This window comes from Vipera ursinii (genome assembly GCF_947247035.1).
Source record: "Vipera ursinii genome assembly, chromosome: 2".
NCBI lineage: Eukaryota > Metazoa > Chordata > Lepidosauria > Squamata > Viperidae > Vipera > Vipera ursinii.
In genome coordinates this window covers 237,306,079-237,320,104 of record NC_139513.1, presented here as the reverse complement: position 1 = coordinate 237,320,104, position 14,026 = coordinate 237,306,079, and the positions used below count along the sequence as shown (strand labels likewise).

The 14,026-nt window shown below is 35.8% G+C and overlaps 1 protein-coding gene across 3 annotated transcripts in view; it reads left to right on the top strand.

The window, feature by feature from the left end:
- Nucleotides 1-12,964, top strand: part of AUH (AU RNA binding methylglutaconyl-CoA hydratase) — a 29,790-nt gene extending 16,826 nt beyond the window's left edge. For all 3 annotated transcript variants that reach the window (XM_083356248.1, XM_083356247.1, XM_083356249.1), the window contains 4 exons: nt 5,484-5,671; nt 10,209-10,259; nt 11,994-12,041; nt 12,378-12,964. In XM_083356248.1, coding sequence (XP_083212374.1) covers nt 5,484-5,671; nt 10,209-10,259; nt 11,994-12,041; nt 12,378-12,455 — 365 coding nt within the window. In that variant the 3' untranslated portion in view covers nt 12,456-12,964. The remainder of the gene's footprint in view (nt 1-5,483; nt 5,672-10,208; nt 10,260-11,993; nt 12,042-12,377) is intronic.
- Nucleotides 12,965-14,026: the final 1,062 nt, after the last annotated feature.

Sequence of the window (14,026 nt, the reverse complement as noted above, 5' to 3'; positions counted from 1 at the left end):
ACTGTCTTTCTTCTGGGAGAAAATATTTTAAAATGTACCCATTCTGTCATGTGGAGTTCTTACAGCTTTTGCATTTATCTGGTTTTTAACAAACTTGTTTCTCCCCCCCCCCCTATTTCAACAGTTGTGAAGCTTCCTTTTCTACATTTTTATTTCCAGAGTGAGAGATGTGAGGAGTTTTAAGCCAGAGCCTATCGTAGATTTATAATAAAGGGCTTTTTTGCCCATTTTTAATATTAGTATAGTAACATTTGCATTTTTGTTATTATATTTTTGAATTATAATTAATTTCTTTTAGTTTAGATCTGAAACCATTATTTTAATGCTTCCTCTTTATGTATCTACTACTTTTTAAGCTTCCACAGAACAAGATGTCTGCCATGTTAGGAAATGGATCTTGAGAAATATTTTGCCTACATGAAGGCATGGACCTTAGGGAACACCTGCTGCCGGCGTCAACTTCCCTTCGCCCTGTCCGTTCCCACAGAGAGGGACTCCTCAGGGTGCCACCGGTCAGAGAATGTTGATTGGTGGCCCCCAGGGGGAGATCTTTCTCTGTGGGCGCCCCGGAGCTATGGAACCAGTTACCGGTTGAGCTCCGGACGGCGCCGGATCTTCGCTCCTTTCGCCGTGATCTGAAAACATACCTGTTCGAACAAGCCGGCCTGGCCTGAGGGTGGGATTGCTGGGGTTTTTATTACTATTTTATCGGGGGTTTTATTAATGTATTTATTGCTTTTTTATGGGCATGTATTTAATAACTTTTTAATTTTTGTAACTTCATGTTTTATTCTTGCCCTGTACACCGCCCTGAGTCCCTCGGGAGAAGGGCGGTATAGAAATATTAATAAATTAAATTAAATTAAATTAAATAAATAATCAGCTAGAATGTAATTGGGCTCAGATTAAAAAAGGGGGTAGGTGGGGAAATTGGTAAAGCAGGAAATTTTTACAGCGAAATACTATGTTGCAGGAAACATTCTGCCAAGTGAACTACTTTTCTTGAGGCCTAGAAATTGGATTAGACAAACCTGTATTAGTATATGGGTAGTTATTATGATTAATAGCAATTCCAGAACTGATGTACAATAGAAGCTTTGTGACAGTGAATGATGCTTTATTTTCTTATTAATATAATAATCTATTAATACTGTTGTTCTGATTGACTTTTATGGCCTCAAGAATAACTTCTTGAAATATTACAAAGATGTTTTCCCAAACCTTATTACATTTTGTCAACTCATAGTGATTTTAATTTAATTCAGAATTCTCAGCTACATCAGAAATTCTCCAAATGACCATGTTACCTATTCCCACAGTTTGAAAGTATTCCGAGCATGCACTGTTTGGTGTATTTGAAATCTAAAAATTAAATGCACATGAAAACATTTTAACTAGATTTTTTTAAAAGAAATTATCCTGCTCTGAGGGATTCATTTTTATGTAACACTTAATAGGATTCATTTCAATTGCAGGCCATGTTTCAGTGACTCATTTTGAAATTTAAAAAAATGATAAATCAACCAATTTCAGATCTATCTGAATATTTTCTGTTATAGATTTTTCTTTCTTGCAACATAAGATAAATGAAAATGGTTTCTTTTTCCTACAAAGATGTTAGCCCTTTGGGACACTTTTATATAAATAATAAAGAGCATAAAAGAGCAAAAAGAGACTTAGATATTTTAATTGTAGGCAGCTGGAAAATATGGTTGAAGACTCACATGTTATTTATGCTAGAAACCCCACAGATAAATCATGTCAAATATTTATACTACCTAAATTGGTTACCACTTTGAGAACAATTTTTTGATATGCATTAATTAGAATTTTTAGGAATCGGGTGAGAAAACAGGAAAACTTTTTTTGGTTCCTTTGAATCATCTGTAATAGATTATTTCAATATCATGGTTATTTGTGCAGTGCTGATTATAGATTATTGGCACTGTAATATTTAGGTAACCTAGACCATTAAAGATAAAAAATAAGGTATTATATCAGTATTAATTATGATTTAAAATATGAGTATTAATAAGAGACTAATTTAGCTTTTACATCCAAAGCTGAATATAACAATAAAAAGTAGCTGCACTTTATATTAAAATATTTGTTATACAGTAAAGGTTTCTGTCTTAAGCTGATTACTTAATATTAAGGTCTCCACTGTAATATTATTTACTGTTGATTCATGTTGAGGGAAAAAATAAGCACAACAACTGAAAAAAAGAAAAAAAAGGATATTTGGTTTCTGACTTCCCCCTTTTTTGTGCTTCTGCTAATTTACAATATTCATAAACATTTAGGTTCACAGAGAAGTCAAACTGTAAATGTTTATATTTGACATGCTGCATGATATCTTGTAATTATTCTTGCTTACATTTAGTTAGAATTCTGTTGTGAATATATATTGTTAATTTTGCCATTACTTCATATTTTCCAAATTTACCGTAAGTTCCCAATTAAATATTGTTGGGATTATATCTTCCACTGTGGGGCAAAATTTATTCTCCCTGCCATAAGCATGTACTTCAGTAAATTATGATATTTCTTGTAGGTATCAAGACAGTGTTGAATGCTGGTGACTGCCTGAATTAGTCTTTACTGTTTTCCTGGCAAGAATTTTAGAACTGATTTGCTATTGTGTTTTTTCTAGGACTTAGAGGGAGTAACTAGCCTAAAATGACTCAGCTGGCTTTGTGCTTAAAATGGGACTAGAAGAGTGATCCCCAAATGTTCCAGCTTTGCACCCAGCGAGGGGGAGGGAAGAGGGAATGGTTACACGCAAGTAGCAGGTGAAAGCGCACACATAAACAGTTCCATTTGCACGAGCGGTGGGCATATGTGCCTGCTGCTAGCACAAATGGAACTTCACACGTGTGCACCAGCCCACCACTCACATGGAGCTGCACGTGCACATGTGCTAACCCGCCACTACCTCAGTCCCGTTCTGGGGGTTGGGGACCCCTGGACTAGAACTCACTGTCTCCCAGTTTCTAGTTGGTTGCCTACACCAAACTGGCTGTCATACTGACTGCAATACAATTATCCATAATTACATTAATCAAGAACATCTCACATCCTTGTCTTATTCCCTTGTCAATATTGAAATCATTTCCTAAACAATCTACTTATTTTCATATATATCTTGATTTTAAATACACTGCTTTTACCACATAGAGAAGCCATCCTTCAATACTATATTCAAGCAAAACATTCTGTAATTCAGACTTTCAACTTCATCATATGCCTTATTTAAATCATTAGAGATACATAAAATTTCTCATATTCAATGTATCCTATATAAGAGTACACTTTTATGGCTTCCAGACATTTTCTTGCAGACAAGAAAATGTTGGTTTACAGCAGGGGTGTCAAACTGCCTGCCCACGGGCCGGATGCATCATAGTGAAATCACGCCCACCCCATTGCCGGCAGTAGAAAAAAAGTCGCGATATGTCGCAACATGTCACATGACGTTGCGAGTTTGCCACCCCTGGCTTATAGAGTAGTCTGTAAGACTCTAAATCTAAGCTTGCACAAAATAGTAAACTTTGTTGGGTAAAACAAGGTGCTGGTTATTACCTATAAAGCCCTACATGGCCTGGGTCCGGGCTATTTGAGGGAACACCTGCTGCCGGCATCAAACGCCCTTCGCCCAGTGCGCTCCCACAGGGAGGGTCTGCTCAGGGTGCCGCCGGTGAGAGATTGCCGGCGGGTGACACCCAGGGATAGGGCCTTCTCGGTGGGAGCGCCTGCCCTCTGGAACCAGCTGCCGGTGGAGCTGAGGACTGCCCCCGACCTCCGATCTTTCCGCCGGGGCCTGAAGACCTGGCTCTTTGAGCTCTCAGGCCCAGGCTGAGGAGAAATTTTTAATTGGGGTTTTAAGTATACAGGGTTAATTTAATATTTTTAAATTTGGTTTTTTAACTTTTATATGGTGGATTTTTAACTCCCTGTAAACCGCCCTGAGTCCTCAGGGAATAGGGCGGTATATAAATGTAACTAATAAATAAATAAATAATAAAACATAGCTTTGATTATGATTATTGCATATTAGCCAAAATATGCCAATAGTAATATTATTAATTTACTTATTTAAATGTATTATAGCCACCCACTCCCATAGATTCTTTGCCTCTTACAGGTACACATTAATAAAACAGTTAAAAGTATATAACCCCACAAGCAGCCCAGCCTGAAACAATCAAATCGTAACAAATAAAACCAAAATACATCAACCTCACAAACACACAAACCTAACACCAAAACCAGTTCTGAAATATTTTTCAGAACCATAAAGTGCTTTCTGTATCTCCATTGGGAGGGGGGAAAGATTGCTATTCTAGAGGATGGGAGGCACAATAGAAAAGTCAAGTTTCTTCAGTTCCACAAGATGATAACATTTAATAGAAGAGACCTGGAGTGTTTGCTATTTATTTATTATTTTTATTTATTTTTTATGCTGCCCCTCTCTTGTATAAAGTGATTCTGTTCCCATTCTGCTATCACATGTTGGGCAGGTAGAAACAATTAAATTGAGCAGACCCTCAAATGAATTCACCAACGAATGCACCATCCCGGCTTTGCCAAAGGTCATTGACAAGCATGACTAGCACTGTCTCCACAGAGTACCCCAGTCTAAAACCCAACTGAAACGTGTCCAGGTAATACATTTCATCCAAGATCCTCTGTAATTTTGCCCAACAACTTTCTCTACAACCTCTACCATAAAGGGGAATTTGGAGCCTGGAAAATAATTGTCTGGAATAGTGTAATGGCTAGTAATGGCCTCCTCAGAAGGGGGCATGAAATTGCCTCCTTCACAGACAGCAGAACCATTCCCTCAAAAAAGCAGAAGTTACTGCACGGACCAATCCCTTGATTACGCCCGTGTCATCTTCATAACTGGGGAGGGTTCAGGATCTAACCATTGTGGCTGAACTAGCAGTCAGAAAGTCCTTCAGTTAAAGACTGAGTATTATTTTCTCTGGTTGGTAAGAAGTATACTCTACTTATATGTTATCATTGTCTAACATCCATCAGCAATGTAGATTATCTGTTTTTTTAATGCAGCTGATGTCTATATAATAAAGGGTACTGATTTGTTAGTTAATGAAAATTAAAACTTCCTTCGTTGGGCCAAATTTAAGCATATATGATTTCTTTGTTTATGAGATAGGTGCATTTTTATAAATAGGTTTAACCTATTTTCTGTGTTGGAAAACTGCTGAGTGGAGATGACCTGTTAAAATTGGATAAGTTTGCTTACCTTGAGAAAGAAAAGGGCTCTGAATAATGTGTATTATGTTGTGCTTTAAATACATACACATTTTCTTAAAGTACTTGAACTCTTACTCTGCTTATTTTTTTTGTAGTAAAATCACTCTTAAGTTTATTAATCAGTCATATTTTTACAGTTTGATATATGATGTTACTCCATAGCATCAGTATTTGTATTTTCTCTTACATTTCCTAAACTATAGGTGGGACACAGAGACTACCTCGTACCATTGGTGTGTCTCTGGCAAAAGAATTAATATTTTCTGCTCGTGTACTTGATGGTGAAGAAGCAAAATCAATAGGCTTGATCAGTCATGTGGTTGAACAGAATGAAGCAGGGGATGCTGCCTACCGAAGAGCTTTAGCCCTGGCAACAGAATTTTTACCTCAGGTACAGTCTCAATGGGTGATATTCTTTATTCTGCCATTTTGTTGCAATAGATGACTATTACCATAAAATATATTGAAAGCCCTCCATTACTTATAATTACTTATACTGTAATGCCAAATCTTCCTTCCTTGGTTGTCATTACAGGGATATTATTCATCTATCCATAATTGTGTTACAAATCTTAAAATATTGAATTATAAATATTAGAGGGTTTTGTTATTATTTAAGCTTTAGTACTTTAACTGGTATTTTTGCTTAGTATCCATCTTTTTCTTAGGCATCTTACTATGGAAATTTGTAAAATTCTTTTCTCTCTACATTTCCTAATTATTTTGACGTTCTGTTAATCAGTAAAAAGTAGTGAAGTAGCACTTTATAGCCCAAATACTAAATATAGATTCCATTAACTTGATGGAAAGTGTATACTTATGAATGTATTTAAGTATGAAGCTTTATATATTACATAATATCCTCTATAATAATATAATATTTGTTTATTTGATTACTATCTATAGTGAAAAAAATATTTTTATTTTTATTGATCTGAAATTAAAAAGAACCACTTTAACATTTTAAGAAACAATAGATAAAAGAATATTTTCTGTTGTCAAGTATAGTAGACCTAGCATTTTCTTTGTTAAAGGTCAGTATCTCCAAGCTCTCAAGCAGCTTTACAAAGTAAATTTTAAAATTTCCTTAGGTGAACTATGTAGTATATAATCTATTTTGTTACCTTCTGCAGGGGCCTTTATTATTTGTTTGTTAATTTGTTTATTCAATTTGTATGCCACCCTTCTATCAAATCATAATACTTACCTTCCCAGTAATACTTTTCATATTAATATTAAAATAACATTAATATTACATATATTAAAGCATAACTCAATGAAAATCTGTATCTTTCAATTCTATTGTGATTTCTTAAAAGTTACTAGAATGATTAGACAATCATTCTGCTTTCATGAAAGCTGTGATTTATAGGTTTTTGTGTGCAATTTTTAATGCTCGAATTTTAGTGCTGTTTCTTTAATATGGGGAAGGAGATAGGTACTGTTACCATTTTGTGCGTTTGAAACAACACACCTACCAACCAGTATATTGAATAGATTTGTGAAGATGTAAACTTGGATCTTTCTGCAAACTTCTTTTATCTGTATGATTTAGTCCAGTAAATACTAATTCTAATTCCTTTTTAAATTGTTTCTATATTTATCTTTTTATGGTTTTGTAAGCCAGCCCAAGTAACATTGGTGAAAGGGACAGCATATAAATTTAATAAATAAGTATTTTCAAAAATATTTTTTAAATATCCTTCCTACATAATAGTGTTTAATAATGCTATTGTACTGTTATACAATATTAAATAGAACCCCACATTATATAGATTAAGAGTGGAACTCTCCCACATTGGCTGATACCAGCCCCATAAAAAGCAAGCAAACCAGTGTAGTGCATTGCTTTCCACTTCCAGTCCATGCACAATGATATCATGGTTGAAGGGTGCCAAGAAGAGCAAGAACAGATGCTTATCCCTGCCCTACTTCCACTAGAAATCATTCAAAAACATGACTGTGTGGTCTTGGTCCATGTCAGGCCTAGAGCCTGACTGAAAGGGATCCAGATAATCTTTATCAAGGGCCTGCTGAACCTGCTGCACAACTACCTTCTCCATAATCCATAAGAATAAACACTAGAAAAAAGCTGTCTAGGATCCCTTCAGGGGTGAACTGATACCTCCCTAAGATGTGGAAGAACAACCCTTCTATGAAGAATTAAGCCTTCCATCCACATCTTAACTCCTTCTGCTTTACAGCTTGATGGCATATAATCAACCAATCTTATAGCTTAGATTTGATAGTCCTTCCAAAACAGGATGGAAGTGACTCAGTTTCTCAGCTTTCTACAGAGCTAAATGGAAACACAGAAGCAGTAATTGAATCTTGTGCAGTATTGGGGCCACCATATTTTACCTATTGTCTTGCATATGAAATAACAAAATTTGGCTCACTCTTCATTAAAGTATATCTTGCAGCCTTCACTTCCTTCTCCCCATTGCTCAGCACTTCCTTTCTTTTTCATAACCCACAAGTGAAACATTTCATGAAAGCCCTAGAAAGTCCTTATTATCTGATTCCCCACCACTTCTGGTCTGCAGCATTTCCTTTGTTTTCTCTCTCTTAATGTTGAAACTCTTTGAATTAATAGCTATAGCCCTGATATATCAACTTTCTAATGATTGTGACATCAGATTGTTGAGATAGAGATATGTATGTATGTATTATGATGAGGGCCTTCCATATTTTCCATATAACAAGATAGTCCTTTATCCAGGTATTTTTTTCATTCTGAATAGTCTTATTTTTCCAATTTCTGAACATCATTGGAAACACTGTGTAGGAGATGACCAGGCTGAGCCTAAGGAAGGGGTCAAATGCATCATCAGTTTCAAGTCCCTTCTTGCCCACAAGAGATCTAAGTCTAGCCCATCTTGAATTCCATTGACTCTTATCTACCCTCAATTTGCTTTGACTGTTAGTTCAGATACTTATAGAGCGTATTAGCATAGAACAGTGGTGGCGAACCTATGGCATGCATGCCAGAGGAGGCATTCAGAGCTCTCTCTGTGGGCACCCTCGCCATGCCCCGGAGATGGCAACCGTCCCTCTTCAAGCAACCCGCTAACTCAACGAGGCCCCATGTGGCCGGATGCATCCCGGCACGGCTTGTTTCCCTCCCCCCCGTCCCGTTCCTCCTGGTCTCGCATGCTCTCCTTTTCGTGGGCATGACCCACTGCATCACCTCCTCAGCTGTTGGCCAGCCATCCAGGTCAGAGGCGGCTTCTTTGAACTGCTGGTGGTGGGCTGCGGAGCCCCAGAGTGTGCCGGTCGAGCAGCCAGCAGACTGTGGCTGCTGATGGATACTGTTGGTCCCCATGTGCTCGCTGGCTTCTCTATGTGGGAGCCGATGGTGTCAGGCAGCAGCCACCCTGACCCTTGCCTTGCCCCATGGGAATGGCACCCCCGCCCTGCCTTGCCTCACCCCATAGGGCGAGCCTCCTGTGTACCGCCCCACCTGCCAGAGACCCCCCTGGATCTCCTCCATCCCTGCCCAACACCCACAGACATCCCTCCCCACCAGCAACATAGAGGTGACCATGCCCACCTTGGCCACACCCATCCAATCTGCCATGACCACCTCAGCCACGCCCACTCAGTGGGCCACGCCTACCTGGCACCCTGTGATAAATAAGTGGGTTTTGGGTTGCAGTTTGGGCACTCAGTCTCAAAAAGGTTCGCCATCACTGGCATAGAATAAACCTATATTCATTTAAACTGTCTGGACTCCTGATTTCCTGTTCTTGACACATTGCTTTATTCTTTTGGTGCTTATGCTTTTAATTTGGTTTGGCCATTGCACTGGGACTGAAGTTTATCCTTGGTTTTTCAAGGCCCAGCGTTGTCCACACTGATAATGGGGGCCATAAAGGTTTGCTCCAACTGCTGTTATCTGATTCACATTCATCACTGGTACCTTTCCTCCAGGGTATATTAGGTGGCTATGAAAATTAATCCTCACCTTCACCTACCAACATAGGAAATGGAAAGACCATTGCTTTTTCTGACACATTGTGATGGCCAGAAAGAAACCTTCTACTTATACATTTGTTTGAATTGATAGATGACCACTTGCAGTCCTGTATTGGCAGCCAAGAAACCTTTTCTACATTTGTTGTCCTATATTAAAGAGACAGGTCTTTCTCATCTTGGTGCTGTATTTGGTATTCACTTTCGAAATGCAAATTTACTTTTCAACTTTTTAGCTCTCATACATCTAGTAGGTGCACAAAACTGGCCAACAAATCACAGTATTTTATATTCTAGAAATTCTTACAAAAATGCAGTGTTTTTCTTTTTAAAATGTATCATATTGTTTGTATTTCTTAGGAAAAAAATAACGCATATAGAAATACAAATAGAAGTATAAATAAAAGATCTTGCTAAATACAGCTTTGTATATATGTACGTGTATCTATTTTATAGATACATACTTATTTTATATAACTCATGGTATACTTAATCCTCCCTCCTATTTTCCCTGTAACAACAATCCTGTAAGGTGGTTATTCTAAGAGGAAGAACTGACTCAGCTACCAAGCCAGATTATGTGCCTATAGAAGCACTATGACTCATAATCTGTTTTTTAATCCAAAACCTTTATCATTAGTTCCAGATTGCTGATATAGCATTCATTCTATTATGAAATATGTTTTAAGCTCTTTACAAAGCCTATTCTATGTAAAAGAAGTGTTAGATTCAATATTGTGTTTATTGAAGTCAGCTTGTCAAAATGAAGTTACAGATTTAGGTCTTAATTCTTTCCCTTAAAAACTGTTATGGTCTTCATGCATTTCTTTCCCTCTTAATCTAACAATTAATACAATTGACTTCTGACAAAAGGAAATGTTGATATTTGAATCCTTTTTAAAATCACAAACTTTATTTTCTGTGTTGAAACTTACATTTCTTTTTAATTTTAGGGACCCATAGCAATGAGAGTTGCCAAATTGGCCATAAATCAAGGAATGGAAGTAAGAAAATCTATTTGTGCATACTATTTAATCTTTTTCTTTTCAGGAGCAAAGTAGATGCAGAAATTGCATACTTGATATATATGGATCAAAATCTGCAAAACAGTAGTTGGATGTATTGTCTCAAGCACAGTTTGGAAAGCTGAATCTTATCCATACTTTTTCCTTGACTACTATACTTTTAGTCTCATAGCCTCACAGAATCAGGAAAGTTTGAATGTTATCCTCCTATTGCACATAGAACAATACAAATTATGAAGATTCCTCTCACAACTTAGTCCTCAGTTTGAAAAGACTAAACCTACAAATCAGCTTATTTATTCCTTAACTTTAGATTAGAAAGTGTGCTAAGCTATGATTTCTTAGTTCATTTTCGAATTATTATTTTGAGCACAACATATTTTTATCGGACTTGCAAATTTCTATTTGAATAAAGACAATATTTTTTTTCTATCCTCACCAGGTTTCTGAAAACATGTATTCTAGCACAATTATAATGCAGAATAGTACCTTTAGACCTTTAGTGAACAGTATCCTTTTATCTGTTTTTACAAAGCGTGACCAAAAGCTATCTTCTTTAACATAATTTTATTAAAAGTTTTAAAATCAAGAATAAAAATTAATACAAACTAAGAGGAAGAAAACATAATAAGGAAAACATAAAAGAGAAAGCTAAAGTGCAAGAAGAAAAAAGCAGAAAAATTGAAAAGGAAGAAAAAAAAATAAAGAAGTGACTTCTAATCTCCTTTATAGCAGTTACAAATAAAATTATAGATTTGTCTTTCTCTACACTGTGACTCTATTTTTAAAAAAATCCTGATTGTCACAACCAAAGATCCTAAATTAATTTTTTCTGCTTTATGCAAAAAGTTCAAAAGGGATACCAAAAGCTATCTTCTGATGTATTTTGTGATTTGGTTTTCTGAACTATGATATTGATCTATGTATTGCTTTATAGGAGTATGTATGTTATTTATAGATAGTTTTATATCCCATAGTTCTTAAGGAATATGAGATGCATATAAGCGCACAGTAAATGTATGGACTCAGCAAAAGTATTTGTGAATTTTTGTTGAAATAGTTCGTCAAATGGAAATCCCAAATGGTCCTTTGAATGCCCTTAACTGTAAATGGAGAATATATCCTGTTACATACATTTAGTTGTTTTAGAATTTGTCTAAGATTGAATTGCGGTTAAAATGTGGGAAAATGTTAGGGATCACTTGATTTCTCATATTTTTCTTATATTTCATTTCATCATGCCCACTTATCCCTTGTGGTTTTGTACACATAAATGTTTTATATGGTTGTTTATTTTAGTTTGTTATTTAAAAATATTATATCAAGTGACTTTACTATTATTCATATAAATTAGTCATAAAATGGAATGCAGTGTGCATCATGTAGCAGTTAGAATATAAATTCTTGGAATAGTATGTTGACATTCTGTTAAAAGTACTGTGTGTAATTGGGACACATTTTCAGTATAACAAAACTCTAAATAAAATTTTGTGGCCTATCACCAAAGTACAATTAGATTAGGGCTAGAGGATGAAAGAGGATGAAAGCTATTAGAACCTGCCATAGATTCCGTACATCCTTATGAAATTTGAGCCTGAGATTCTATTGAAGTATAGACTCAACTATTATTATTATTGATAAGAACTCATTTTTGAACTGGTATGCAGAATATTTTCTATACTGTTATAAATTTATTCCACTTTTGTTATTTAGGTAGATCTGCTAACAGGCTTAGCAATTGAAGAAGCATGTTATGCTCAGGTATGAAATTAAAATTATCTGTCCTTGGTGCCTTCCAAAATGCCTGCCGCCCCCAAAATTATTTTCCATGTTTAAATATTGGTAATATGCAAATCATAATGTCATCACCCAATATCAAACTAAAATAGTTGATAGTTTAGTTTTGATAATGGGGAATTACGAATATCTGCTTTACACCTCATGTACCTCACTTTTTGGATCAGAACTTTACTCATTTACTGTTCAATTGTATATGTGCCTGCTTAGAAATAGGACTTAATTCCAGATTAATATGTACATATGTTAATGTAAATGTAACTAACTTACAAGAACTGAAAAAGATTTTCTTCTTTGTAGACTATCCCAACAAAAGACAGAATTGAAGGTCTTCTTGCTTTTAAAGAGAAAAGACCTCCTCGCTACAAAGGAGAATAAGGAAAAACTTTTAAATGCAAATGAAATAAAAGGACTTTTAGCTTACTTTTTGCCTCAGAATGAGGACATGGAAGTAAATATAAATACCCCATAGGTTGATATTTATAATGTATATGTACTGAAGGCTTTTCTGTGAAATTGCAAGGTCATTGAATTCTACAGCACTTTATTCCACATCTTAGAATTGTATATCTTATCAATTAAATATATACATTCCTAAAGAGACTAAACAATGTAAGTGTTCTGCTGTTGGAACAAAATAATTCTGCACACCAGACACTATAGATTATATTGAATAAATTTATCAGTAGATCAGGAAATACCTTTTTATTCCATCTGAATGTGTAAATTTATGGCGTTTCCCAAATCGATGAAAGAACAACCGGGAGTATATTTATATACTCTTGAAACAACTGTACAGCTTGTATAATTGTAAAGAGTTATTAAGCATATTAATTGTGCTATGCTTTCATCATACGATTTTAACAATAAAATAGAGACTGAACTTAGACTTTTTTTTTTGGTTGAGATTATTTGTATGCAGCACGAAGATTATGAGTTTAGCCTTTTTTGTGTATAATGGCACATGAGTTTATTATTGTGTGTATACAGGTAGTTGTCAACTTACAACAGTTCATTTAGTGACCATTCAAAGTTACAATGGCAATGAAAAAGTGACTTATGACTGTTTTTCACATTTATGACCATTCAGTATCCCCACCGTCATATGATTAAAATTTGGATGCTTGACAACTGGTTCATACTTACGATGGTCACTGTGTCCCAGAATCATGTGATCACCTTTCGCAGCCTTCTAACAAGCAAAGTCTACGGGGAAGCCAGATTTACTTAACAACTGTGGCAAGAAAACTTATAAAATGGGGCAAAATTCACTTAACAAATGCCTCACTTAGCAACATAAATTTGGGGCTCAATTGTGGTTATAAGTCGAGGACTAACCTGTAGATGTGTACACACACACATGCATACACACAATCACACATACACACCCAGCAATGACAGGTATTCTAACTAAATCCAAGAATGGATGTAAAATAGAATTAAAACAATAAATGCATAATTGAAAATATATTAATAAAGCAAACTTAACAATAAATCAGATAGCGTTACCCTACATGCTAATCAAAACAAAGAACCTTTTAACTTATAAACCTGTACATTTTAAGCGTGCATAGGAGTCTTAATAATTCATTTAAAAATAATAGATTTTACCACCGTATGTTACACCTTACGTATGTTGCTCATACAATTTGCTGCCGTTGTGTTGCCTACTAAACATAGCTCTTCATTAGAAGGCAAATAAACTGAAATTGCTATAAAGAAAGTGACACTGCCAGCCATGGGTTCTACACTCCTGATGGCTCCAGAAAAGGAGTAACTAGCACTGCAGCCTGTCTGCTTGGAATTGTCACAGCTTTAGAAGCAGCTGCCTTCTGCTGAGGAGGTAAGAAGCGGCACTGATTTTTGTTTTCTCATCCTCAATTTACAACAATTCATTTAAGGACCATTTGAAGTTACAGCAGCACTGAAAAAAGTGACACTACCATTTT